Below are 27,168 nucleotides of genomic sequence, written 5' to 3' on the forward strand. Positions count from 1 at the left end.
GACCTCGCGGGGGTCACGTGTCCAGGGGGTACCGAGGGCGTTTTGTGTTCTAGCCGGCCGGCCTGAGTGCTTCGTGATGCAAGCCGTGCGATTTGGCGATCAACTCGCCGCGCGTTTGTGAACGCTTCCCCCCCCCCCCCCCCGGCAGTTCCACAGTCGTTGCCGTCGGTGTGACACGCGCGTGACTTGACGAAGTTCTTAAAACCTTCCCGTCCCAAATGTTTCCATTTAAAAAAAAAATCATTCGTCCAAAATCACCTACAGTGAAGATTTTTTAAATAATTTTTTTGATGTCTTACAACATCTTAGCCATCGGTATAAGGCATTCGGTAGGAGCAATTTCGTGAATGCGACGGCGCTGCCATCTGTGGCGGATGGACCGAACCATAGTTAACAAAGAAAAAAGGGAAACTTTATATTTTTTTTAATGTTCAATGAATTTTAACAAGTGGGGCAGTATTTTTTTTTTTTTTTATGAAAATCCTTGTCGAAAATCCAGTCCATATTTTTTTTTCAAGGGTTTTTCGCTTTTATCGGAGCCGTTGCATCATATGATCTAATTTTTTTTTCTCTGCAAATGATACGATTCCATAGTCGACGTTGCTGCTCCGGCAGCGAATTCTAGCGGCAGTTGCGGAAACTACGCGTGATTCGCGTCCAGAAACGTAGTTCAAAACCAATTTGCGTATTTTTAATAAATTTCGGCGTTATTTTTATGAATTCTACGTTAAATATCGTGTACGAGTTTCGTTTTATAAGTGTATTGAAACACGAGAACAGGTGAATTAGCTCGTTATAGAGGTTAGATGTAATACGTCTCTGGTTTTAGTGTTTTAAAGGGGCATTAGGCAAGCTTGCTTTTCTTTGTTCACTTCTTGAATTCGTTTCGTGTTGTTCCGGCTTTAGTCGGCTGCTTGATGTAATTGGTTATTTCCTTCCTCTTGCAATAGAAAAATTTAAAACAGAAAATGCAGCTTTAAGTTTTAGTTGTAGGAGAATGCAGACTCGCAATATGAACTGCTACAGAATTACTGACAAATCAATGGAATTTCATTGGAATTCTATTAAAGATCTTCCAAGTAGATTTTCCCTGTTAACTTTCTCTGATTCACAGTAGATTTTAATTTTATATTTATAGTGAACAAAATGTAGCTTATAACACTTTGATACAGTTTGCTATAATAGTATTTAGAGTCCTCGGTAGTAGCGATGGATACATACATTTTTTCCGAGGGAAAAGGGATTTTAAAAAAAAATTAAATTGAACACGTTTATTCAAAAACACTTACATTTAATATTGAAACTAACACACTTATACATGGGCCTACAATAGCAGCCGTTCAGCTACGTGGCTTATTACACACAGTAAAATGCTCGTCTTCACTGACACTTCGCAAATTTTGCGTCTTCGTATTTATCACAACTTGCAGGACTTCTTACACCAATGATATTACAACTAAGTGAATATTTGCTGTCAATATTTGTGGTAGAAAAAGTGCAAGGGCGGTATCAAATTAAAATTTAAAAAAATAATGAGGGAAAAATGCAAAACAAAAAAATCCTTAATCCTATGTCCATCACTGTGCGGCGTGATACCACCATGTTTGAAACAAACTGTAAACAATTGTATTTTCGAAACTGTACCTTACAAATTTTCAGATGGTTAAAAATTTAACTTATATATTAATTGTTCGAGCTTTAATGGGTGTCTCCAGGGATTTTTCGACAGTACTAGTCGGCGACGTGTGGTCGTGATTTTCGACCAGTTCCGAGTGAAGAGAGCGGTGAGTGGTGTATCGCAAATAACAAGTGGCCAGTGAAGTGGGGAAGGCCTTCCGATACGCATCTGTTGTTCTTAGGACACGCAACGTCTCTTCCCCCCCCCCTCCCCCATCATCCGACCCCCTAGATCTTGTTCTTACAACGCCATTGCCCCTGTACGCGAGCCACATGTTGCGTTGCGGTTTGGGGCGAAACAGGCTCAAGTCCCCCTCCCCCCTTTTGCCTCTTATATTTGGACGTGGACAGTCTGAAGAAAAAGGAGGGGAGAATGGGAGGTGAGAATCACGGGATTGGTCAGCGGACAGTTGAAGCGCGTGATCTGATTGCGCTAATTAAATTTACAGGGATTTCGACCGAGATTTGTTGAATCAGAAGATTGCGGACTTGGAAGTTTAACTTATCGAGTGCCTTTCTCTCTCTCTCTCTCCCCCCCCCTCCTCGACCGATAATACGAAATGCTTCTAGATCGAAATGACCTAATCATCTCGATCATCGGTCGTTTCACGGATTCGCCTCTAACCGTGTCTCGATGTTCTCAGCCTACCAAGTTGACGCTTTGAACTCCTGCATCGAGCCAGGTTTATCATTGCCTGTTACAATCCTTCGTTTCGAGTCTGGTTCTCCAATCCCTTGTAACACAGCACATTGCTCTACGCAGTGTGATTCAAGGAATCGGGAGAGCCACAATCGTCAAATGATAGAAACAGTGAATGAAAGTTGTGGTTAAAGATTAAAGTTAAAAATTTTTTTCCATGCCTGTTTTGCCCTGGTAAAGTATTTTTGTTGGCATAATGATTTAATGAAGAATTTATCATAAATATTTTTAACTCCGCTTGATACTTTAGGAATCAATTATTTTTAGTCGTATCCCGAAATGCATTATAACCTCATTGGCGAAAGATAAACCATTATAACCAAATTATTATTTTTTTTAAAAATAATTTTGATCTAGTTTTTCCTTTTTTTTTTTTTTTTTTTTTGTCGTTGATCAGACCAGCCCTAGGCGAAGGATGCGCGTGAGAAAATTGAACTTACTTGAGCTGGTTTTCAGTAGTCAAAGGTAAAAGATATAACCCATACTCAGCAGTTTGTTTTTGGCGATAAACAATATATAATATTTTTTATTGTTAAAAATTTTGATATTTGACACGTGTTTGTGACAATGCCAGTGTTAGTAAGTAGCGTTGAAATTGATGCTGGTTGTTTTAAATTGAAATAGCTTGTGTTTTTGTCGGTGAAATGGTACATGAGATACTCTTAATAACTCTGGTACTGCGCATAGGCGTGCGCAGTACTTCAGTATTGGTGGTGCCAGATTACACAACAGCCCTATCATTCATGGAGCCCGAGCCTAAAGCGGGGACTTCGGGGGTCCTCCCCCGGAAAAATTTGGATTTGAAAGCGCAAAATGGTGCTATTTAAGGTGTTTCCGAACAAAAACATTAAATACACCGATGTAAAATGTTTAACATTTTTATGACAAATTATGGCTTTGAACGTTATAATCGCCAGTAAAACTACTAAACTATTGACAGTTTTAAGCTTTGTTGAGCCATAAAGTAAATTGCACAAATCGTTTGCACGGAATTCATGCTGGTGGCTTTGAAAAACCGTACTTACATGTTTTCTGGAGACGCCAAATAAATGCTAGAAAAAACATTCTCAAATGTTAATTTTTAAAATCAACAAATCAAGGGAGTTTTTGTAACATACCTTTAATATGTAAAATATTAAAATAATAAAAATACACAAATAAGAGTGGGCAAAAGTTTTAACTTTTGGAATACAACAAAAATGTTTTGTTGGCGCACAACACAAGTAATTGCACCTGGCTTGTTTCCGTGTGTATATTTGGTTCGATTGATAATTGATATACTGATAGGGTTATGAGCACATATCTGTAACTCGACACGATTGGAAAACTTTTTTTTTGTGGAAATAATACGGTTTTTTGTAAGTATGTATTATTTCTGTTTGTAAATAACAAAATAACGTTAACCCTAATGGTGGTGCCAAGGCACCTGTGGCACCTACCGTGCGCACGCCTATGGTCCTTCGGTTTGGTCGGACGCTAGATCAGAGTCGAAAGTGGATTTCACCGCGATTATAAAGCGGTGTCGAACACGACGTGAGGATTATTTTTTTTTTAAATTTTATTTATTTTTTTATTGAAAGGGGTGTTCCCTCTGCGGCTGGACTTGTGTCCTTGTTGCGCGTTCGCCGGGCGACGGTATCATGACTTCGCCCTGGCCTCCCCGCGTTGTTTGTCCGCAGACCACTAATGACGAGACGGTCCTCCCCCCACTACACCCCCACTCTTCAGCCACCTACCCTCCCCCCTCAACCATCCCGTGCCTTCTTTGTCCCGGCCGCGGTTCGATTCCCGTCGACATCTGCGGCTCGCCGCTGACGTCGCTTGCGTCGTCTGCGTCTGTATCTATGATTTGGTTTTTTACTCAAAACGACCGAAATCAGTCTGTAAATACTTCCTACAAACAAACTTTAACCTTATTGAGCTGATATATTATTATGTTATTTAAAAATAAAATAAAAAACTCTCCAGTGACAGAGATTCAAACTGCGCCCCTTGTATTATAATAATTGTAATTCCAGGTTTTTTTTTCCAGGTATTTTGCGTTACTAGCGTCTTTTGCGTCGCTGGCCGTCTCTGTTGTTGCCCGGGGTCTCTGGCGTTGTGTGCGTCTCTCTGCGTTTCTTGCGTCGCTTGCGTGGCGTCGCTTACGTCTCTTCAAGTGGCCGCGCCGTCCTACGTCCGCCCAGCTTCCGGGGGACGATATCCGATGTGAAAAACGTCGATTTATTTCCTAAGTATTCGAACATTCTTCGTGAATATTTCCGAAAACAAAATTCTTCCTAGGGTAGGGTGGAATAAATCGATTTTGGGGAATCTACAAATCGAAAGTAAAATTTTTAAAACTTTTTTTTTTACAATTTAATTTTACTTAGTGTGATCAAAAAGTATGTCATAATGCTGGGTATCCATTTGGCAACTCTTTGGCATATTTTAAATTCATTTAAGTAACGTATAAAAGTATATGTTGTAAAAGTTTTATCTCCGATTTACCGATGTCCGTTCTAACAGTGATATTCGTTGCGAAATAATTTTTGTCGCCAAGTATCTTAACTCTTCCCTCCCCCCTTTTATTCCTTTCCTCGCCGTGTTGGAAAGAGTAATCCTGTTTTTTTTTTTCAAGTCCTAGGGGAGATATCGTGTTCAAAACAAATTCCTTCTTTTTATTTACACGTCAATGTTAATTATTACTTGAGACACTAAAGAAACCTGCCACATCATCTGTAATTTAGCCACAGTGTGATAATTAAACATATTCGGACTAAATGGGAGGAAGAGGCTTTCTTTCTTTGGCTTCCACTTTCATATGAGACATTATCTATAGCGACGATACATCCGGCACCATTTCAATAATACGTGATGGTTAGATCTTTTTCTTGAACAGTTGCATCGACATTTCAGTAGCGTGTTAAAACATTAACATAGAATTTTAGATGACACACACAAATATTTCAAACAAGTTTTCACTTTCGGCATAGTTTGAAGCCTTGGAAGTTGACAAGAAGCGTTTCCATTGGCCATTCAAGAGCTTAATCAGGCCTGGAATGGCGCAGATGCTTGGCAGCTGTCAGCTCCATACTTGATATTAAAGTGGTGAAAAAAATGGTTCAATTAGTAGACCTATAAAGTGACTGGCATATTTGTAAAATTTAAGAAACAAAAAAACCTTAAGGCGCTTAAGCTGAAGGTAAATCACTAAAATTCATATATACCAACTGAAGGGAATGGTATAAAGGGACATTAGAGTGCTCGAACTGAAGACATTTTATAAAAGGGAAAACTTTGAGCTCCGACTGAAAGGAAGTGACCAAAAGGGTCTGTCCTTGTTTTTATTGGGGACACCACATGCTCCAACCGAAGGGAATGGGTTATAGACGCCACCATGTGCTTCAGCTAAAGTAAATGGACTAAAAAGACAAAATTATACTTTAGCTAGATGAAATTAACCTAAATGGACCATATTACATGTCAGCTAAAGAAATGGACTAAAGAAACAATTTTATGCTCCAATTGAGAAAAAACAGGGGGGGGGGGGGGGGGCAAATTATGCTCCAACTAAAGGAAATGGTCTAAATAAAACATATCACTGTCCAGCTGAATGAAATAGACTAAATGGACTACATTACATTCCAGCTGAAGGAAATAGAAGGAAACAGACTGACGCTTCATCTGAAATAATAGACAAAACGGACCGCATTGCGCTTCAACTGAAAGAAACAGATTGTCACTCCAGCTGAAGTAATGTACAAAAGGGACCGCATTACGTTCCAACTGAAGGAAACAGATTGTCACTCCAGCTGAAGTAATGGACAAAAGAGACCGCATTACGTTCCAACTGAAGGAAACATTGTCGTCGCTCTAGCTGAAGTAATGGACTAAATAGACCACATTACGTTCCAGCTAAAGGAATCAGATTTACGCTCCAGCCTAAGTAATGTACAAAAGGAACCGCATTACACTCAAACTGAAGGAAACAGACTGACGCTCCAGCTGAAGGAAACAGACTGACGCTCCAGCTGAAGGAAACAGACTGACACTTCAACTGAAGGAAACAGATTGTCGCTCCAACTGAAGGAAAAAGACTGACGCTCCAGCTGTAGTAATGGACTGGCGCTCCAGCTGAAGAAAACAGACTGACACTTCAACTGAAGGAAACAGATTGTCGCTCCAGCTGAAGTAATGGACTGACGCTCCAGCTGAAGAAAACAGACTGACACTTCAACTGAAGGAAACAGATTGTCGCTCCAGCTGAAGTAATGGACTGACGCTCCAGCTGAAGAAAACAGACTGACACTTCAACTGAAGGAAACAGATTGTCGCTCCAGCTGTAGTAATGGACTGGCGCTCCAGCTGAAGAAAACAGACTGACACTTCAACTGAAGGAAACAGATTGTCGCTCCAGCTGAAGTAATGGACTGACGCTCCAGCTGAAGAAAACAGACTGACACTTCAACTGAAGGAAACAGATTGTCGCTCCAGCTGAAGTAATGGACTGACGCTCCAGCTGAATAAAACAGACTGACACTTCAACTGAAGGAAACAGATTGTCGCTCCAGCTGTAGTAATGGACTGGCGCTCCAGCTGAAGAAAACAGACTGACACTTTAACTGAAGGAAACAGACTGACGCTCCAGCTGAAGGAAACAGACTGACGCTCCAACTGAAGGAAACAGACTGACGCTCCAGCTGAAGGAAACAGATTGTCGCTCCAGCTGAAGGAAACAGACTGACGCTCCAGATGAAGGAAGCAGACAGACGCTCCAGCTGAAGGAAACAGACTGGCACTTCAACTGAAGGAAACAGACTGACGCTCCAGCTGAAGGAAACAGACTGACGCTCCAACTGAAGGAAACAGACTGACGCTCCAGCTGAAGGAAACAGACTGACACTCCAGCTGAAGGAAACAGACTGACACTTCAACTGAAGGAAACAGACTGACGCTCCAGCTGAAGGAAACAGACTGACGCTCCAACTGAAGGAAACAGACTGACGCTCCAGCTGAAGGAAACAGATTGTCGCTCCAGCTGAAGGAAACAGACTGACGCTCCAGATGAAGTAATGGACTGACGCTCCAGCTGAAGGAAACAGACTGACGCTCCAGCTGAAGGAAACAGACAGACGCTCCAACTGAAGGAAACAGACTGACGCTCCAGCTGAAGGAAACAGACTGACGCTCCAACTGAAGGAAACAGACTGACGCTCCAGCTGAAGGAAACAGACTGACGCTCCAACTGAAGGAAACAGACTGACGCTCCAGCTGAAGGAAACAGATTGTCGCTCCAGCTGAAGGAAACAGACTTACGCTCCAGCTGAAGGAAACAGATTGTCGCTCCAGCTGAAGGAAACAGACTGACGCTCCAGCTGAAGGAAACAGATTGTTGCTCCAGCTGAAGGAAACAGACTGACGCTCCAGATGAAGGAAGCAGACAGACGCTCCAGCTGAAGGAAACAGACTGGCACTTCAACTGAAGGAAACAGACTGACGCTCCAGCTGAAGGAAACAGACTGACGCTCCAACTGAAGGAAACAGACTGACGCTCCAGCTGAAGGAAACAGATTGTCGCTCCAGCTGAAGGAAACAGACTGACGCTCCAGATGAAGTAATGGACTGACGCTCCAGCTGAAGGAAACAGACTGACGCTCCAGCTGAAGGAAACAGACAGACGCTCCAACTGAAGGAAACAGACTGACGCTCCAGCTGAAGGAAACAGACTGACGCTCCAGCTGAAGGAAACAGACTGACGCTCCAACTGAAGGAAACAGACTGACGCTCCAGCTGAAGGAAACAGACTGACGCTCCAACTGAAGGAAACAGACTGACGCTCCAGCTGAAGGAAACAGATTGTCGCTCCAGCTGAAGGAAACAGACTGACGCTCCAGCTGAAGGAAACAGACTGACGCTCCAACTGAAGGAAACAGACTGACGCTCCAGCTGAAGTAATGGACTGACGCTCCAACTGAAGGAAACAGACTGACGCACCAGCTGAAGTAATGGACTGACGCTCCAACTGAAGGAAACAGACTGACGCTCCAACTGAAGTAATGGACTGACGCTCCAACTGAAGGAAACAGACTGACGCACCAGCTGAAGTAATGGACTGACGCTCCAACTGAAGGAAACAGACTGACGCTCCAACTGAAGTAATGGACTGACGCTCCAACTGAAGGAAACAGACTGACGCTCCAGCTGAAGTAATGGACTGACGCTCCAACTGAAGGAAACAGACTGACGCACCAGCTGAAGTAATGGACTGACGCTCCAACTGAAGGAAACAGACTGACGCTCCAACTGAAGTAATGGACTGACGCTCCAACTGAAGGAAACAGACTGACGCTCCAGCTGAAGTAATGGACTGACGCTCCAACTGAAGGAAACAGACTGACGCACCAGCTGAAGTAATGGACTGACGCTCCAACTGAAGGAAACAGACTGGCACTTCAACTGAAGGAAACAGACTGACGCTCCAACTGAAGGAAACAGATTGTCGCTCCAGCTGAAGGAAACAGACTGACGCACCAGCTGAAGTAATGGACTGACGCTCCAACTGAAGGAAACAGACTGACGCTCCAACTGAAGGAAACAGACTGACGCTCCAACTGAAGGAAACAGACTGACGCTCCAGCTGAAGGAAACAGACTGACGCTCCAACTGAAGGAAACAGACTGACGCTCCAGCTGAAGGAAACAGACTGACGCTCCAGCTGAAGGAAACAGACTGACGCTCCAGCTGAAGCAATGGACAAAAGGGACCGCCTTGCGCTCCACCTGGAGCCGCTCTGGGGCCCGCCACGCGCCTCAGTCGCGGCGGACGGATTGTACAAAGGAGGGTCCTCGAGCCCGATCGCGTGCCGTCGGAGCCGCGAATTACAGGGCTGCGCCGCGGCCCTGGACGACTCATTTAATTCAATATAGCTCCCCCCCCATCCCCCCAGAGTGGGCAGGTGCCCCGAGGACCCGGCGCCGCCGACCGTGTCCGTCGCACCCCCGGGGCGCGCGGGTCAGGTGTTTTTTGTCAAAAGCCTCCCCCCCCCCCCCCCTTTCGCGCCGCCGCTACGCAATGTTTAGGTAATTTGCCCTCATTACAGCCGGCAACAAAAACACGCCGCGTTTTGTGGATTTGTGAGCGCGGAGTTCCGGGCTATCGTTTCCACGCTAACACCCTGTGTCCAGCGCCTTCGAAAAACCCGCCGTGCATGATCTTGCTCAAACGGTAAGGCCGTATTTGGGTCAGCTGTGTGATTAGCTCTGGGAAATTAGTGTGTCTTATTTGAAAACAATTAAAAAAAAAAAAAATTCCTTGTCGAAAATAATGCGTTCTGCGGCTCCGTATTTTGCCAACGTTATAAAAAAATATCTTTAAACGGTAATTTTCGAAAACAACCTTGGTACCTAATGACTTAAGTAGCTTTTTTTTTTTTGCTGCACCTAAACTTTTAGGAAACGATATGCCCATTGGCTCGCACGTACGAGAAGTTGTGCCGTGATTATTATTATTATTGACGTAACGTCGGAGTAGATCGGCGCATGTCTGAGCTTTTCGAAGCACGCCATGGCTGGTTACACTGTATGTCATAGAGAAACCTCAGTAACGAGAGAAAAAAAAAACGAATTGCGAACACAGAAAAAATAAACAACCAAAATGAGCCAGTGTCCCAAATGTTAACTGCATTGACCGCACAGAGAATTCCGTCACAGTAATTGGACAGGAAAATAAAAATCACAACACACGACGATAACAGTGGACAGACACCGACGAGACACTTTCAACACGAACAGTAAATAATGACGAAATAAACACAGCGACAAACAGACGAACACAACGATGGTACAAAACAGATTATCTGGGCAAACACAACGGCAACAAAGACGCACAGGCAAACCCAGCGAAGTGGCTAAACAGATATTCTGAATACCATAACTACGACAACACCTACGGCACAGTAGGATGTCCAAGACAAAACAGTTGCGACGTTTCGGGAACTGAGATCTGTTCCCGTCATCAGGCACAGACAGACAATTGGTGTTAGTGAACTGTGTTCATCTGTGCTTTAATATTTTTTTTTTTTTTTTTTGGTATAATTCCTTTCACGGAATTTTCTTTTGACATCGGCTGATTTGGCTTGTTTTCTGTGTGTTTGCGTATTCCTCTTTTTGTTTGTCCGTTATGAAGGGTTCTGTGTGACGTACAGTATGCCTAACCAGCATATGGCGTATGTCCTATGTGTGTGTGTGTGTGTGTGTGTGTGCGCGCGCGCGAGTCATTCAGTACTACTCGCCAGTGATGTGTAACATCCAACTTCGGTGACGAGCAAATTTGTGCGTTCTCATGTTGCAAATACACTTATAATATGAAACTCAGACAGAAATTTAAGGTATAATTCTTTAAAATAATGCCGAGTGTGATAAATATACGTAAATTGTGTCTTCAACTACATTTCTGGACTTAGGAATTTTACGTAGTTTCCGCACCCGCCGCTAGAATTCGTTGCCGGAGCAAAAAGTAGACTATCGAATCATTCCATTTTAGGAACAAAATTTTTAAACTATATAATGAAACTGCTCCGATAAAAGCGTAAAAGACTTGGGGAAAAAAACTAAACTAAACTCTAGCTTTGTACCTAATTTTAGGCAAGGAATTTTATTAAAATACTGCTCATCTCGTCAAGATCCACTAAACAGTTAATACTTTAAAGTTTCCTTTTAACTTTGTGAACTTTGGTTCGCGCCATCCGCCACAGATGGCAGCGCCGTGGTTACGCATTTTCCGTTTCTTGCGACTTCCGTTCCACACACATCACTCATACCCAATGCCGTATACCGAGAGAGCTAAGATGTTTTCACATATATAAAAAAAAAAATTAACCGATCTTTCTCCTTGCAAGACTCCTTGAAAGAACGTACACCGACTTAAATTTTAGGCCCATACGGTCTTCGGCGACTGTCTTCTTCGAGAGACCGATCCACGGAGCTTTGTAGTTGGTGGCGCACAGCTGTCGGTCGTTTGGAGCGGCAGTCCATTGTGCGGCCTGGCGCGGCGCGAATCGCACGCACTAGTCGATTTGGTGATGGGGGTCCTTTAATTTTTTTACACACCCGCACTGCCGCTTCCGTCCAGACGAAAGTAATCGGGAAGTCTTCTTTTCACAGACGAGAGAGCCAAACGCCCGATCGTGCATCTTCGTTTTTTTTTTTTTTTTTTTTGGTTCATTGTAACTCATCATAACTAATGGTCAAATAGGTTAGGTTAGCTACATAATAAATACTTTAAAACATTGTGGACGGTTGATTTGGTTATGATAGCTACATTAAAGATACTGTGAGATCATGTAAACGGTTTCCTAGCCCTGGATAGCTACATATTAAAAAGTTATTTGCTAAGCAACCATAAAATGATTTTACAGTATTTTTAATGTGGCTATACTTACCTAATATAACCAACCATCCACAATGTTTTATAAAGTATTTATAATGTAGCTAACCTATCCTAATCGACCGCAAAATTTAATGCCACACCGGTTTATACAATGAGATAGAACGTAAAAAAAAAAGCGAGCATGAACTTCGGGTGTGGCTCTCTCGTCTGTGAAATGAAGGCTTCCCAAAGTAATCACACAGCTGTCGAGGACAGCCGTGTGTGGTGGGGCTTTGCGCGCTACCCGTGCTACGTCGAGGCAGGCCAATGGGCCGAAAGCTCTTGCGGCTTTTTCCCGAACACCTTCATGAAGGACCCAATAGTATCAGGGATCTTTGAAAATTGCATCATAAAAGATGACACATGTTTTTTTGTTGACTATCCCGAACGTAGTGGTGCTGTGATAACGTTTATGACTAATTCCTTCCGCGGAATATTCTGTGCTACACATTTACCATTTGGCATCGGTTAATTTTTTTTTTCAGGGTGTTTGTATATTCATATTTCTTTGTCCGTTTTTCAGTTTTTCTGTTTATGACATACAGTGCAAAATAGCAATGGCTTATGTACAAAATAATGATTTAAATCAATCTTGCCCATTGCAAGAATCATTCAAAGGATGTAAGGATTAGACTTGCTACAGACAGCTGTGTGTGTCTGGACATATTTTCCTGCCCGAATGCCGGCTCACGCTTCACATCCCCTCCCAAATGTTCACCCTTAGGATAGACTAGCACTCTCTATGTTTCCCGGGCTAAACCACCCTTGGGAACTGATTTTCGGAAGAAAAAAAAACTTGTTCTCAGTTGATGGCTATGTAATATAAAAAACATCACTGCTGAGTTTCAAGTCTGTCAGACATTTACTTGAAAAAAACGGGAATTTTTCATTTTTAACAAACCCGAAAATGTTTTAACAGAGACAAAGAATGCACCAACATGCAATAGCCGTTGGCATGGAGATGAAGGAAGCATCAACAATGCAACTTTCGTTGCCATGGGGATTTTCGACCAAAAACGGGAATTTCTATCTTTAATGCCCCCGAACCACCCCCTCCCCGTTTCCTTGGAAAATGAATTAAAAATAATTAAACTAATGTTATTTTATTTCTTTTAAAGAGTTATATCTACGAAATTTCATAATCTTAACTTTAAAACAAAGTTCTTCGTAGAAATTTTACCACCCATTTTCATCCCTTTAGGGGTGTAATTTAAAAAAAAAAACCGTCCTGAGTACACCTATAGAGTACCCAAGGGATATTTCCTCGAAATTTCAAGTCTAGGTCCACCAGTTTAAGCTGTGCATTGTCAGTCAGTAAGTCAATCAGTCATGGTAATTACTGTTTTATAGGTATAGATTGGGAGTCAACTTGCAGATCTGCTGAAACCAGAATCATTGAAACCCAATGAACCAAGAAGCCATGGAAAACTTATCGCCTCCACCCTGGTCAGCCTGTGCACAGCACAATGCCACCACGAGCTCCAGAACAGAGCTTTACATGATAGCCAGTCTGACCAGGCACTCCTCACCAGTTTGGCAGGTTCAACTAGCTCTCCAACAGTTAATTGAAGAAACAGATACCCTTTCAGTCAGGATACATACACCACTACCTTACTGTTCCAGAGATCAGAACCTGACCAGCAAATGACCAAGTCCACAGACTGAGACAAATCCCGGTAGGGATGCTTAGCGCGCCAGTTTCCCCGATCATGACAGGCCCCAACGTGCCCTTCCCCAGTCCTCCAGCCGTGGCGGTGAACTAGGAGAACCTTCGGTCAGGACACCTCCATCACTGTCTCTCCCAGATCTGCTACACAGCCAACAACACCCCTTTATCAGTCTGTCCAGGTCTTTGTGGCCTCTCAGGTGTGTCTGGACATGTTATCGGACCATCATCGCCTGCAAAGATTACAGTACTGGATCCCAGCGCCACCAGGTCGAATCTCGGTAACAACATTTCATTTTTTAATAGTCCGTAGCGTTTTAAGAGACTGGGCACCGGAGTTACCATACAATCACTGCGGACATCCTTCTTTAATGTCAATGCCAGGGCATTCCAGTGTGGGAAAGGTGCTGAGCCTTCGGTTGCCCAAACCTGCAGCCAGCACCAACCCCATTGCACTTGACTTGCCCTTACACCCATCACAGGCCGGCTGCACCTTCCCAGGTTCTCCCATTTCCCAGTCTCGTGCAGATCAGAAGAGGATGTAGGCGATAGTTCACCCGCATCCAGAAGGAGATGCACTGATTTAACACAATTTCATGGACATAACTCCATTGCAGCTTTGCACTGTTTGTCATGGGAAAATTTCATAAAAGCAAAATAAGAAATACAAATGAGGACATAAACCCACAGAAAACAAGCCTAATTTGGCTGATGTATAAACAGATGAACCCAACGATGAACAGTTATTATGGACAACACGACGACGACATCGCAGGAGAACACATTCGGACTTAAATATCAGACAGAAAAATAATTCCGTGGAAGGAATTTAGTCTATGGATCACTATATGAATTTTTTTTTCATGATAAAGGTGAAAAGCTGTAACGGCATATGGCCAAGAAATTGTATTAAACCGAAATTCCCCATTGGATGAATCTTTTAAGGAGATAACACTTCTTCCAATCATAATCGGGAAAGCTGTTGGAGTCCCGACTATGACGAGAGGCTGAGGCAACCCATCCCAGAATTTTCACCCCAAGAACTTCATACCTCACTCAGCTGACCAGACAGTTGACTTTTGTCCACCCTGAGGTCAAAATGCTGGTGGCGCTTACCTCGATCCACCACTTCATCCCGAAACTCCTCAATCACCCAAGAACTCCCGTGGTCGGTGTGTCCGTCTCTGTCCCGGACGGGTGCGTGTCCGGTAGCGGGAGAGAGAGGGGGAGACCGCGGCGATGATGGGTCGGTGCGGCCGCCACGCCGCAGACGCGGGGCCCACCGCGGGCGACTGTCCGTCTGTCCGTCTGTCCTTTGTTCGCCTCCTCGCCGCTTCAAGGACTCTACGGTGCCCCGCGTTCTCTGCGGTCATTTTCGCCAAGTCACCTTGCAATCCGCCTGTCTTTCGCCCTCGTTTTGCTCCTCGGCTTTGAAACTTGCCCCAATTTCCAGGATTGGCAAAAAAACATGGACCTTTAAAAAAACCCCAAACTCATTTGGTTTTTGTCCGGGTATTTCCAATAAAACACCAGTTTTTTTACACTGTTTTTAAAAAAAGTTAGCATTTTGGTGTGTATTCGGAATTTTTAAACAATAATCTTGTTAATTTTAAGCCTATTGAAAACCTTTCTGTTTAGTTGTCTACATTCTTAATCTTTCTAAATGAAATATTATTTATATAGGTATAATGTGTATGAATTTCTAAGGGGTTAGCTATAATGAGCTGAAATCAGTCTGTTTTTTGTACTTTAGTGTGCATCAGTAATTTACGTACATACTTTGTAAATTGTAATAACACATCTTTAAGTATATATATATACATATATTAGACTGGATCGTACCCCAGCCATCGCCACGGGTGGCTGACCATGGCGGGACTGGTCCGAACTAGGCGAGAGGTCAGAACGCAGTGGTTTGCCATAACCTTCCGCCTTCACGGAGGCGAAGGAACAACATAACACGGGACGGAAATGTCCCCACGAGTGAAAAGATCCCAGATCCGAACGCGAATCGAAACCAGGGACCTTCGGTTCGCCAGACAGAAGGCTGCAAACCACAAGGGGCCAAAAAAAAAAAAAGTCCAGTTATATCTGGCCGTCATTAAGCAGGCAGGTTCAGTACAGGACAAGAAGGATGGGGCGCAGAATGGGGCTACATAGAGTAAAAAATAATAATTACACCGTGTATACTAATATATTTTGAGCTTATAATGTCAATCAGCACATGTACGCCTTCATCTACACCTAGGTATCCCTCTAACCCGTGCCACAAGGCCCGGAATTGAAGTGACGTCGAGGTGTTGGGATCGTACCCATGACCCGAACGTGCGCTCTGGCGAGGACCCTGTGGCGAAAGCGAGGTCGGAGAGGAGACGGTGACGCAGGTGATTCCCAAGAGAGCACCTCCCGGTGTACGACGGCGACCTCACCTCCTCGTCATGCTCGGTGGCCGGGGGGGCTGTCATCGGGGACCCGGCGGGGCGGGGGTGTGTTTGAGTGCCGTCTTCCCCTCACCCCCTGACCATCCGGGCTCCGTTACACCCGGCAATTTGGGGCCCCTCGGCCCCTCGGCGAGAGGGTTGACCCTCCTTCCGTTCTTCCCTGGGAGAGCTGCCGGTTCCCAGGCGTCCGCATGCCGACCTGTTCCCACCCGTCACGACGACCTCCTCTCGGGTCTCGGCGATGTCTCGTGGGCTTTGGGAGACGCATGCGTGCGAGCAGCACAGGTGCAGGAATTTGGTGGAAGGGCATCACCGGCTCCTAAGATCTACGAACAATTACATAGAGCGTCTCATCCTTAGTTCACTTATATATATATATATGTGTGTGTGTATGTGTGTGTGTGTGTGTGTGTTGTTACGAGGAAAATCCTTGGAAACTTGAGTTGCCAACGATATCACTTGTAGAACTTCAAGGCAAAGCTCTGCCTTTTTTTTTTTACAAGCGATATCGTTGGCAACTTGAGTTTCCAAGGATTTTTCATTGTAAAAATACAAAACAAAATTTTTTTTTTACTGTGTTGACACCGAGAAATTAATTGGGCACAGGGGCGAAGCCAGGGGGGGGGGTTAGGGGGTTAACCCCCCCCCCCCTTAGGACCCAATCTTTAATTAACTTCTTATTCATCATTTAAACAAATTTCATATTAAAATTAATAAAATTTTCACCATTACAATATTTAAATTTAAGTACCGAAAACTGCTAAAATAGCACTATTTTACACCTTAAAATCCAAATTTTCCCGGAGGAGGACCCTCCGCTTTAATACGGGGGGGGGGGGGGGGGGCATGCTTCTTAACACCCCCCATACACAAATCCTGGCTACGCCACTGATTGGGCATATACTTTCTCTTTCCAAAGTACGAATTCTGCCACTAAGGCAGTCATTGTTTCGGTAATCTCTGTTGCCGGAGAGCAAAAACATTTTGGACAGAACGTGGTACTCTAGTAAAAATTTATTAAAATGTATCTGAAACCGTGTATTTCGTAAGATAAAAATGGGAATAATAATTTTGGAAATATATATTCCTGTTGTATGTCATCAAGATCATTATCTGATAGTATTAATTTTTATTTATGATTTTTTAAACTTTCTTTATAACATTTAATATGAAAATTGTTGCTCTTTTGAACTTATAACATGATGTTATGCAATCGCTCGTTATTTAAGGTGACAGCCTGCTATAAATAGTTTCTCCTGTGAAATAATAATTGGTTTTTATCATTGAATTATAATTTTTTTTTGTCGGAATGACAACAGCTGTGACGCTACTGCCAATTGAACTAACATACTTTTAAAAAAAAAACATGAAGTAGTAAAATTTGAAAATAATAATATTAAAACTTTTAATAATTAAATATGGTGTACAAAACGTTTATGTTGGCAACAGTGGTTGCCATTCACTCTGTACTGCACTCTAAGAGTGAGACTCACAATAGCATTTGCCTGGAGTAGTTTTGTGTAAACATTGGGAAACAGAAATCAAGATGGCTTGGTCAGGATTGGAGACGGCGCGACCGAATCGCGTCTTGAGTAGGGGAAATTGGGGGAGGGGGGGTTTGTTGTGTTTGTTGTGTGATAAAAAAAACATAAGGACGATGGACATTAGTATAAACCACATTAGAACGCTACATTGACAAATAACACACAAGAATAAAGGGACATTCTACAAACAACTTTTAGAACAGACGAATGTTTAGGGCGAATAATTTTTTTTCTCAGATTTAGGAGAAAACGGAACAGCTCGCAGCAACGTCCGCCATGTTTCCATTTGCGAAACTCCACCGCTGGGAACCGAACCCGAGTCGTCTTTTGGGAAACTAAATATTTGATCACTCTACTACCGTCGTTCCACAGCAGCTTAATGCTTTTAAACTCAATAAATTTTCTTTACTGTAAATTTTTGGTAGGGTATACAGCACAAAAGCCAGCTACTCAAGGGACTCATTTGTGTTAATGAGGCGGGAAAGCTACGCTCGCTGGTACATTTGAATATATATACTGTATAGAAGTCGCGAGTGGATAGAATTTACTCTACGTTTTTCAGAAGCGTATGATGAGCAGCTTGGGAACTTCACCGCTGCAGTGCGCTGCCGTAACGCCCTGTATCGTCTTAGTTGTTATTTACACGTTAGAGCGCAGCACTGTCGTCCGCTGTCATTCCCCGCACCCCATCATTCACTGCAGCTCAAGGTCGTTCACGGGAGGGGGAAGGGGTGTTTGAAGAGTTCGACACTTGTCCGCTAGGGACCACCACAAGTCGATGCCCTAGAGATGGTGGCGATTGCGGCGGTGAATTAACCAACTACCTCAAAACCGTATTAGAAATTTTAACATGGGCTGGCGACTTCTATAAAGTATAAATATTCAAAGCTGGTACTTCTAGTACTTTTTCACCATCTTAAAAATACCGTTAAAATCTAAATACTGAAACGGAACTAACCCATCCGCCCTAAGCGTGTTCTTGAATGCTTTCCGTAAACAGATAAAGCTCGGATATCTTCAAGCAGTTTTCAAATCACGTGGTTACTTCTAAAGCTTCGCACACAGTATTTATGACCAGGCAGGCGGGCACCTCAAAACTACTGCTGCAAACAGGAATACGTAATTTTACCTGTTAAACTGATGTTTTGGAAAGAGTTTATTTAATCCTCTTTAATCATTGTTTGTGTCACACTACTGGTATTTCGATGTGTAAAAGCTGAGTTTTTGTTAGTTTGTATTCAGTGGTAGGTTTTCGCCAGTCATACTTTCCCCATCCTTTTGAGATACTTCGTGTCTCTCATGATTTCACGTCATTTAGTCGCTGTCTTCTTTTTTTTTTACTTTTCCCCTTCCTTCCACTCCTTTCCCATGTTCGTAATAACCTCCTGTTTCGTCTCCTCTGCTCTATAATCAAACTGAAAACATTTGTGTAGAAGATTATAACTATAAAGTACATTAGGGCGAAAAAAAAAATTCCCTTAAGTGACCCTGTTGTTTAAATCAATTTTAAGGTGATTAAGCGTGTCGTGTGTGTGTTTTTTTTTCGAAAGTAAGTTTGTTAAAAGAGGTTTCCAGGGGCTCCCAGTGGCCAATGGGCGGGGAAATGTATTGTCGGAGGGTTGGGAAGGATGGTTAGGGAGGGGAGGTGCAGAGGTCAAACCGCCTGGCCACAGCCTGTTGTTTTTATGGGCCTCTAAGTATCGGGTTGAGCGGGAGCTGTCACTGGGGTTTTAATTTGGGGGGAGGGGGGGGGGGGTGGCAGCCTTGGGAGGTCTCGGGGGGTGTGTAAGCGGGTCTGACCCCTAATTTTTTTTTTTTTCCTGTTGACCACCTGGTGCTGGTTCTGCAGCTAAAACCAAAGCTAGCGGATACATCGCGAAACCAAACGCGCAGTCGGTGCCTAAAAACCTCCGCCAGACCTTACGACCTCGCCAAGTCTACGGCCAACGGACACAGTCTCCGCTGCCTGTTGCCTTAGCCGTTACCGTTACTAAGCAATATCGATGCTGTTGAAATCATCTATTTGTGTTCAGGTGTGTGTACAAAAAAAAATCAAGGATTTTTTTTTTTTTGCGCATGGAATAGGTATGTAGCCGATACAATTACCTACTTATTTCTTAAACTGTGTTGCGAATTTGCCCCACAGTATCGGATTGCTACTTCAGTTGTCGTTGAGATAAGGTTCGTGTTTGGATCAAATTTGAATTTTTATTCACACAATTGGTGTAAAATAAGGCGTCTTTCTCGTACTAAATAAAAGTAAACTTACGTTTTACAAAGATCTGATTTTTTTTTTTTTAGATAACCTGTGTTATTTTGTTTTTATTTCAATTTCTCTAATACAATGCTCCTTTTGTAAAAAAAAAAAAAAAAACAGCATCGCAAACTAGCGGATGGGTTGAGTATTATGAACGCACGCCGAAATTGGGCGTGGTAGATATTTAACGTCGGCGAAGAAAATTACTATGCGTAGAATACAGTCAAAGCCAATACGTCTGATAAAACACCGCTGAGATGATGTCAGAAGCTTAGTTTGGTGTATGAATTTGTAGGTAAATGTTTTATTCATCAATGTCCAACTACACGTTTCCCACAGCACCACAGCAGATTGAAGTTGTAGTGACTCAGCCATCTTGCTAAACGTTTTCGTGCTTTCGGCAAGCCCGCACGCGTGATGTTTTTTTCTTCTTATTCGTAGCACATCCGTCTCGTTGGAGATGCACAGAATGGCCAACGTCGGTTGCGGTGAACTTGCGTGTTCACGTCGTTTGCTGGGAAGTTCATTTTGCGGGTACCAGGCACAAGACCGAACGTCATAAGACCGAAATTTCGGTATTATGCCTTTCGGTCTTGTGCCTTTCGGTCTAGTGACTTTCGGTCTAGTGCCTGACGCCAGATTTAAGACATATTCTTAGCGAGAGAAATATTCCATTTTTCTGTCTTGTGCCTTTCGGTCTTGTGCCTTTAGGTCTTGTGACTTTCGGTCTACTGATTTTCGGCCTACTGCCGCGTCCCCCATTATGATTCATGTTAATATTAGATTATAAAGAATCCTAAATTAAATTTCATGTCAGGGTTTGGTATTATACGCCTAAGTTTATTTGCAACACGAGAACACATGAATTTTTCAAGTCTTTTTCATTTTTTTCAGAGCCGTTTTATTATATACCGTAGTTTAAAAATTCTGTCTGCTATTCGAATTATCCGATAGTCGGCGTAGCTGCTCCGGGAAACGAATTCTAACGGCGGGCGCGTAAACTACGTGTGATTTGCGTCAAGAATTATAGTTGAAAACACAATTTGAGTATATTTATTACGCTCGGCATTATTTTAAAAATTGGTTGTCTGTAAAGACGGTTTACGGATGATAGTTTAACGTGAAAACGTCATAACAAAATATTGATGAAATGATTGCATACTTTTATGAATAAAATTGAATCATTTTTATTGAATTATCACTATTATGTATGGATACAAAGAAGGAGTGAAATTAAATCTACAATTTAATTGATAAATTTACTTTTATTTGCATTCATTAATTCAAATATGTTTATTACTTTAACGAAGAGATTATTTTAACTATAACTTTTATACATGTTTGCTATTTAACTTCTTCCAATCTGTGTTATTCTGTTAAGGATAGGACGATGATAGGAAAAGAAAGAAACGAATGGGAAAGTTTCAAGTTTGATGTGCCTCGAAAAAGTCAAATCGATGGTTGTTCCAATCGAGTGGAAGAGATATAGATGCGGCGCAAGCGTACAATGAGCGTAATGGGACACAGCGTAACGAGACAATGTGCATAACGGGACAATGTGCGTTACGGGACACTTTTTCATGCGTGCAGTCGGCGTTCATCGATTTATTAGACGTTGTCACGTCAAAAAAATCTACGTTAAATTTCGTGTTCGAGTTTCGTATTATATGTGTGTTTGTATCACGAGAAAACATGAATTCGCTCGTAACCGAGGTTAGATGTTACACATTTCTGGCGAGTACTTAAAGACTCGCTCACATTTTTTTTTTTACGTCGCCCAGGTCGTTATTAGTTGCGTGTCGGTGTGTCAAAGGATGCCGCCTGTTGTTAACCCACTCCTGATTTTTTTTGCCCCCTTTAATCTCCGTTTGCCTCCCCAGACGTTCGTTCCTGCCTATTTGAACCTACTTATGTTTTTTTATTCTTCTTCTGGAAGTTCCGTCCTTCTCTAAATGTTTGCATAGTTCGACGTAGCTCTCGTCTTGTGTAGAAGTTTGAAAAAAGGAGGGTGGGGGGGGGGGAAGAGGGCAGAGAGGTTGAGAGTATGTCATTCATACTCCTTCGCGATTATGAGCGCAAAACGTCTTGTGCGCGCGGAACGTGCGTTTTTTTTTTCGACGTTGATTGATTGACGATGTTCGCAACAGCTGGATCTGTTGATGTCGGCAATGAAGGCGCGCGCGTGGAATAACTTTTGGATCACCTTTGACCAGTTGCAATCCGTCTTTACGGTACGTTCCTGTTGTGCGTGATTTCCACGTTCTTTAAGGCCCCCGCCTACCCGGGCACACACACGGTGCGCAGAGCTTCAGGAAAAACAACGCCATTTCAAAACTACTCAACATATCCGCGAGGGATCTGCTTACGTGAAGCATTTAAGAATTCGCTGAAGGCCGAAAAGTACTTTTTATTTCGTATGAAGTTTTTAAACTGTGTTTTTAGAAGAGTTAAAATATCTGAAAGTAGTGTTTTCGGAGTAAATCTTAGGCGTAAAACAACCGGTACAGATTCTTGAAAGCATTTAAGGGACTTGCATCTTTATCTTCATTTCTCCGCTATATAATGTTACGGTCACCGCTCAAATTTCACAGTTATCCTGTGACGACGAGAAGACTGCGTGCCAGTTATAAAACTTGAGCTTAGAGGCGATACCGCGGTAGAAGCACCATCTAGCGTCGCCCTTATCATCCAGCCTCACTAACACACACACACACACACACAGGCTAGACGAGCCCCTTAAAAAAAACTGCTTCAGCCGGTTTCCATGACTAATTAATGCATACAAGGTAGTGGCAGCCGTGTTCGGCCCGCCCCATTTGACAGTAAATCACCCATGTGACTGCTGAATGAATGTAAATGGACAAGGGCTACAATTTCACCGACAAAATGCGCAATATCTTGTGTTTATGCCCTATCAGAAACTGATATAAGACACGAATTCAGGGAGAATGTAAAACGTGTTGAGATTATTTGTTGTTGATGCTAAAAGAAAACCATTAAAGATAAAAATTAAGCTACTAGATTCTTAAAATGTTGACGACCGCTCAAATTGTGTTTAATCGAGGTCGCAACAACAATCAAAGAAATTTCTAAGGAGCACTTTAAAATTTTTAAATACCTTTATATGTAAGGTCCCTGATGGTAATATGGCCATGTTGGTAATATGGCCATTTGGCTGCCATTGACGTAGTTCGTGCGGATACCGATAGAATGTGCTGGCATGTTCTTCGGAACACCATTGTCGAGAGCTCACAGATTTGCCGGGTCCGGGCAGCACGCACACCACCAGGGAGGCGCCATTTTCATGGGTTTTTGCTGCGAGCAGAGAACTCTTCTTATTTTACTCCGGTAAGTTTATATTTTGTTTTAATAGTGTACTACTAGATATTGTCAGAAATTTGATGTCTCAGTGCGTAGATTTCTATGCTTATTTAAATGTATTTTAAAAAGATTTATTACCTTCAACCATTTAAAAACTATAATCGACTTTTTGAAATGTCACCCAGGTTGTTGATATGGCCAACCATGTGGCCATATTAGCTGCAGTTGGCCATATTAGCAACCTTTTGTGAATGAAATGGTTTATACATACTGTATGTCCCCTCGTAGGTAAATTGTTATTAGTGTATGTGATTTTATTATTTATTACGAGTTTATTTATTACTGTAATTAATATATACCTTTACAGAGACAAGTAATAAAAATTACAGAAAAATGTGTACCTCACACAGGATACCTACCTAAAATGACAACTTAAAAAAAACTCCTCAGATGCCATCACTGGGTATATTTAAATTGTTTTTGTCTGGTGCATTTTTGCCGGAAAATATTTATTAAAGTGCACAATGGAAAATATATTTTTAAGAATAATATGTAAAAATGTAATGAAGTGAAAATATCATGAAACTTGTTTTGCAGGAAAATATTTATTGAAAGAGCACACTGGATATTATATTTTCAATAATTCTATATAAAAATTAATTAAATTACATAAAAAATATCACGATACATTAATTATAGCGCCAAAAATAATAACTTATAATTAAATTGTAACTAATGTTAATTATTTGTTTTTTGTTTCAGAAATGAATCCCTTCAATCCACAAAAGAAGCGGGGTAGTTGGACACAAGATGGACTCAGCAAGGCAGTAGATGCTGTAAGACTTGGCAACCTATCTGTTAATGCAGCAAGTAAAAGGTATGTCGTGCCTAGGCGAACCCTTCGCCGTTATCTTTCCAATAACCAAGATGTTAAATAAAAATTGGGTTGTAAGGCAACACTCAAAACTGAGGAAGAGAGGGAACTTAGCAGGAGAATAATTCGTCTAGCAGATGTTGGTTATCCACTCACATCAAAGATGCTCAAGTTAAATGTTTTTAAATACTGCCGTGAAAATGGGATAACTCACCGGTTCACTAAAGAAACTGCAGGTCGCTACTGGTTGAATGGCTTTTTGGCCAGAAATCCTGAAATTAGCAAACGAAAAGCTCAAAGGCTAAATCCTGCCCGAGCTCAAAAGCTTAACAAATTCATAGTTGGAGACCATTTTGAAAAATTGCAGAATGTCCTTGCTGAGAACAAGTTTTTAAACTTCCCTGAAAAAATATTCAACATGGATGAGAAGGGTTGTAGGTTACAACTGCACAAAGATCCAGAGGTTTTGGCGAAAAAGGGGTCAAAGCGCGTCCATATTGTTGCAAAGGAACGTGGCGAGAGTGTTACTGTTGTAGCCTGTGGAAATGCTACTGGAAATGTCATTCCCCCAATGATCCTATTCCCTGGATTAAGAAAAAATCCAGCTTGGGAAAAAAATTTACCTACAGGTTCAACAACAATAATGACTCGAAAAGGTAGCATGACAACCGAATCTTTTGTGTCCTTCCTGAATCACTTCTCTAGGTTCAAGCCAAGTGGGCCTTGTCTTCTGATTTTTGATGGGGCTAAGTCACATTTAGACTACAGCATATGTGAAGTTGCAGAACAGAATGAAATTATTTTGTACTGTCTTCCGTCAAACACGACTCATGAGTTACAGCCTTTAGACAAAGGTTGTTTCCAAAGTTTTGAGATTTTTTGGGATCAGCACACACTCCTTTATTTTAATATGCACAAAGAACAGCAAGACATTTCCAAATTGAACTTTGCTGATGTTTTTACACCAACATGGGAAAAGTTAATGACACAAGCAAACATGAAAAGTGGATTTAAGGCTACTGGCATTTTCCCCTTCAATCCGTTCGTGATTCCAGAAGAGGCCTTTGCACCCAGCATAGCTACTGAGCTTCCGCCACCTAACACAAAAATGGCAGACGAAACTGTAACCGCTTATGCGTTGCAGGAACAACATAATGCCAATGACGACCATTCATTGGCAGGTCCGTCTGGTCTACAGACAAATGTTAGCCAGCTTGGTTCTAGACACAGCACCAGTTCATCATCTGATTCAGATATCACAGGAGACTTGGCACAACCTTTAAGTTCTTCAGATTACTCTGATAGTTTGCATATTCCCGAAAGTACTGCAAATCTGTCCAGGCGTGGTTCCATTGGAGAAATGCTACCTACACCAAAGAAAAAACGGAAAACCACACGGGTTATGAAACCTGCTATAAACAACAGGGGTGTTGTACTGAATAAATCTTTATTTGAAGATAACAAGGATGTAAAGTTAGATAGCAGCAAGAACAGTGGAAACAGCAAAAAATATAATACAAAGTCTGTTCGCCAGATGACTGCTTCAAAGAAGTCTGAGAGTTGGTACTGTGCAATTTGTTGCAATGATGAAGTGAAGGATATGAGACTGTGCGGAGTTTGTGAAATATATGTCCATGAAGAATGTGTTGGCCTCACCAAAGATCACAAAGAGTTTTTTATTTGCCCGAAATGTTTATTATAGTGTGAATATTTTGAAAGAGACCAATATGTTCCTTGTTAATTTAATATTTTATCTACAATCTGACTTTCATTATCAAAAAATAATAAAACTGTATTTTTTATGTTTTAAAAAATATATTTGCTGTTTATTCTTATGTATGTATAAGTAAATATTATTTAATATTCATCAGAAATACAATTCATTTATGATTTGTGCTAATAAACCTTATTTTTAGCTTCCTATAAATCATTGGCCATATTAACATCACATGCTTTTAATATGGCCCAAATACATGTATTTATTATTTTTCAGTTATTTTATAATGACATGTATTAAAAAATGTTTTGTTAATGGTTTTTGACAAGAAAAACTGTAGATATTATGTCCATCAAACACTTATGGGGATTTCCCGAAAACTAGATAAAATAAAATTAAACAAAGCTTAACATGGCCATATTACCATCAGTGACCTTACATGAATATTAACTTTTTTTTTATCTCGTAGCTCACAATAAATTTTGTTCATATATTGGAAGAATACACGACAGAGCATCTTAGGCACTACACATAGGCGTACGGCTTTGTGAATCATAAATGGCGTGTGAGAAGCACTACTTGCTGCCACAGTTCAAAACAAAAGAAAAAAATATCCACGCAACAAAAATTGCGAATAAAAATAAGTTCGTTAAGGAGTTATACAGGAACCGCAGTATAATTTAAGGACTTTTAAGGACCCTGAGGGAAAATTAAATCAAATTATGGGGCATTTTGAGGATATCAAGGAGGCGCACGAACCCTGCCCTACGGACGAGGGAAGTGCAGCGATGTAAGCGGAGCAGGGGAAGATTGACGTGGTGCGGGAAACTGAAGTACCCCGAGAAAACCCAACCAACTCGCGCGCGTGCTGTATTTTAATAAAATTATTTTTCTGATATCAGATCCAAAGCCGGGGTTTATTATTTTATTTCAAGCCTTTTTTTTTTCGCTTTTATGGAAGCCTTTTCGTTATATAATTTTCAAAAAAGATTCAATAGTCGACGTAGCTGCTCCGACAGCGAATTCTAGCGGTGGGCGCGGAAACTACGTGCGATTCGCGTCAAGAAATTTAGTTATTTTCGTTTATTTGTCACGCTCACAATTTGTGTTACAGAATTCTGCTTAAATTCAGTATCCGAGTTTGGTGTTATATACGTAAGTGCAATTTTTGCAACATGAAAAAACGTGAATTTGCTCGTTAACATTTTCTTTTTCCCTTCTTCTTGCATCTTCGGGTCTGCCCGGCCATGTTCGCCGCGGCTGTCCCTCCCACACGTCGTCGTCGCTGCTGGCATTCTGTTGGGTTCGCCCTCCGCGACGGAGAAGACTACGCATGCGCGGCGAAGCCAGTCGGCTGATTGGGTCGCGTTGTGTTTCCACGTCTCAATACAGCCTTTTGGGTAGGAGGAAGAGAGGGAGGGAGGTAGTTGCACCCTGGACGGCCCTTGTGTCGTCCGCATCCTCCTCTCTCTCTCTCTCTTGAAACAAAGAGCCCTTCGCGGTGGGACCAGAAGCGCCGTATATCTCCCCGGCCTCCGCGGCAGCCACCTTCGGGGCCCCGAG

At 42.1% G+C, this 27,168-nt stretch overlaps 2 protein-coding genes across 2 annotated transcripts in view; both read left to right on the plus strand.

Annotated features, from left to right (window-relative positions):
• LOC134534965 (mannose-P-dolichol utilization defect 1 protein homolog) overlaps window positions 1-27,168 on the plus strand; it is a 117,968-nt gene that overhangs the window by 66,180 nt on the left and 24,620 nt on the right. The gene's annotated exons all lie outside the window — the stretch shown is intronic.
• On the plus strand, window positions 22,820-25,664 carry LOC134534964 (tigger transposable element-derived protein 6-like). The gene is made up of 2 exons (XM_063373726.1): window positions 22,820-23,041; window positions 23,777-25,664. Exon 2 carries the CDS (start codon window positions 24,052-24,054, stop codon window positions 25,588-25,590), a length of 1,539 nt encoding a protein of 512 aa, XP_063229796.1. The 5' UTR covers window positions 22,820-23,041; window positions 23,777-24,051; the 3' UTR covers window positions 25,591-25,664.

The sequence above is a fragment of the Bacillus rossius genome, chromosome 8 (assembly GCF_032445375.1).
Source record: "Bacillus rossius redtenbacheri isolate Brsri chromosome 8, Brsri_v3, whole genome shotgun sequence".
Lineage (NCBI taxonomy): Eukaryota > Metazoa > Arthropoda > Insecta > Phasmatodea > Bacillidae > Bacillus > Bacillus rossius.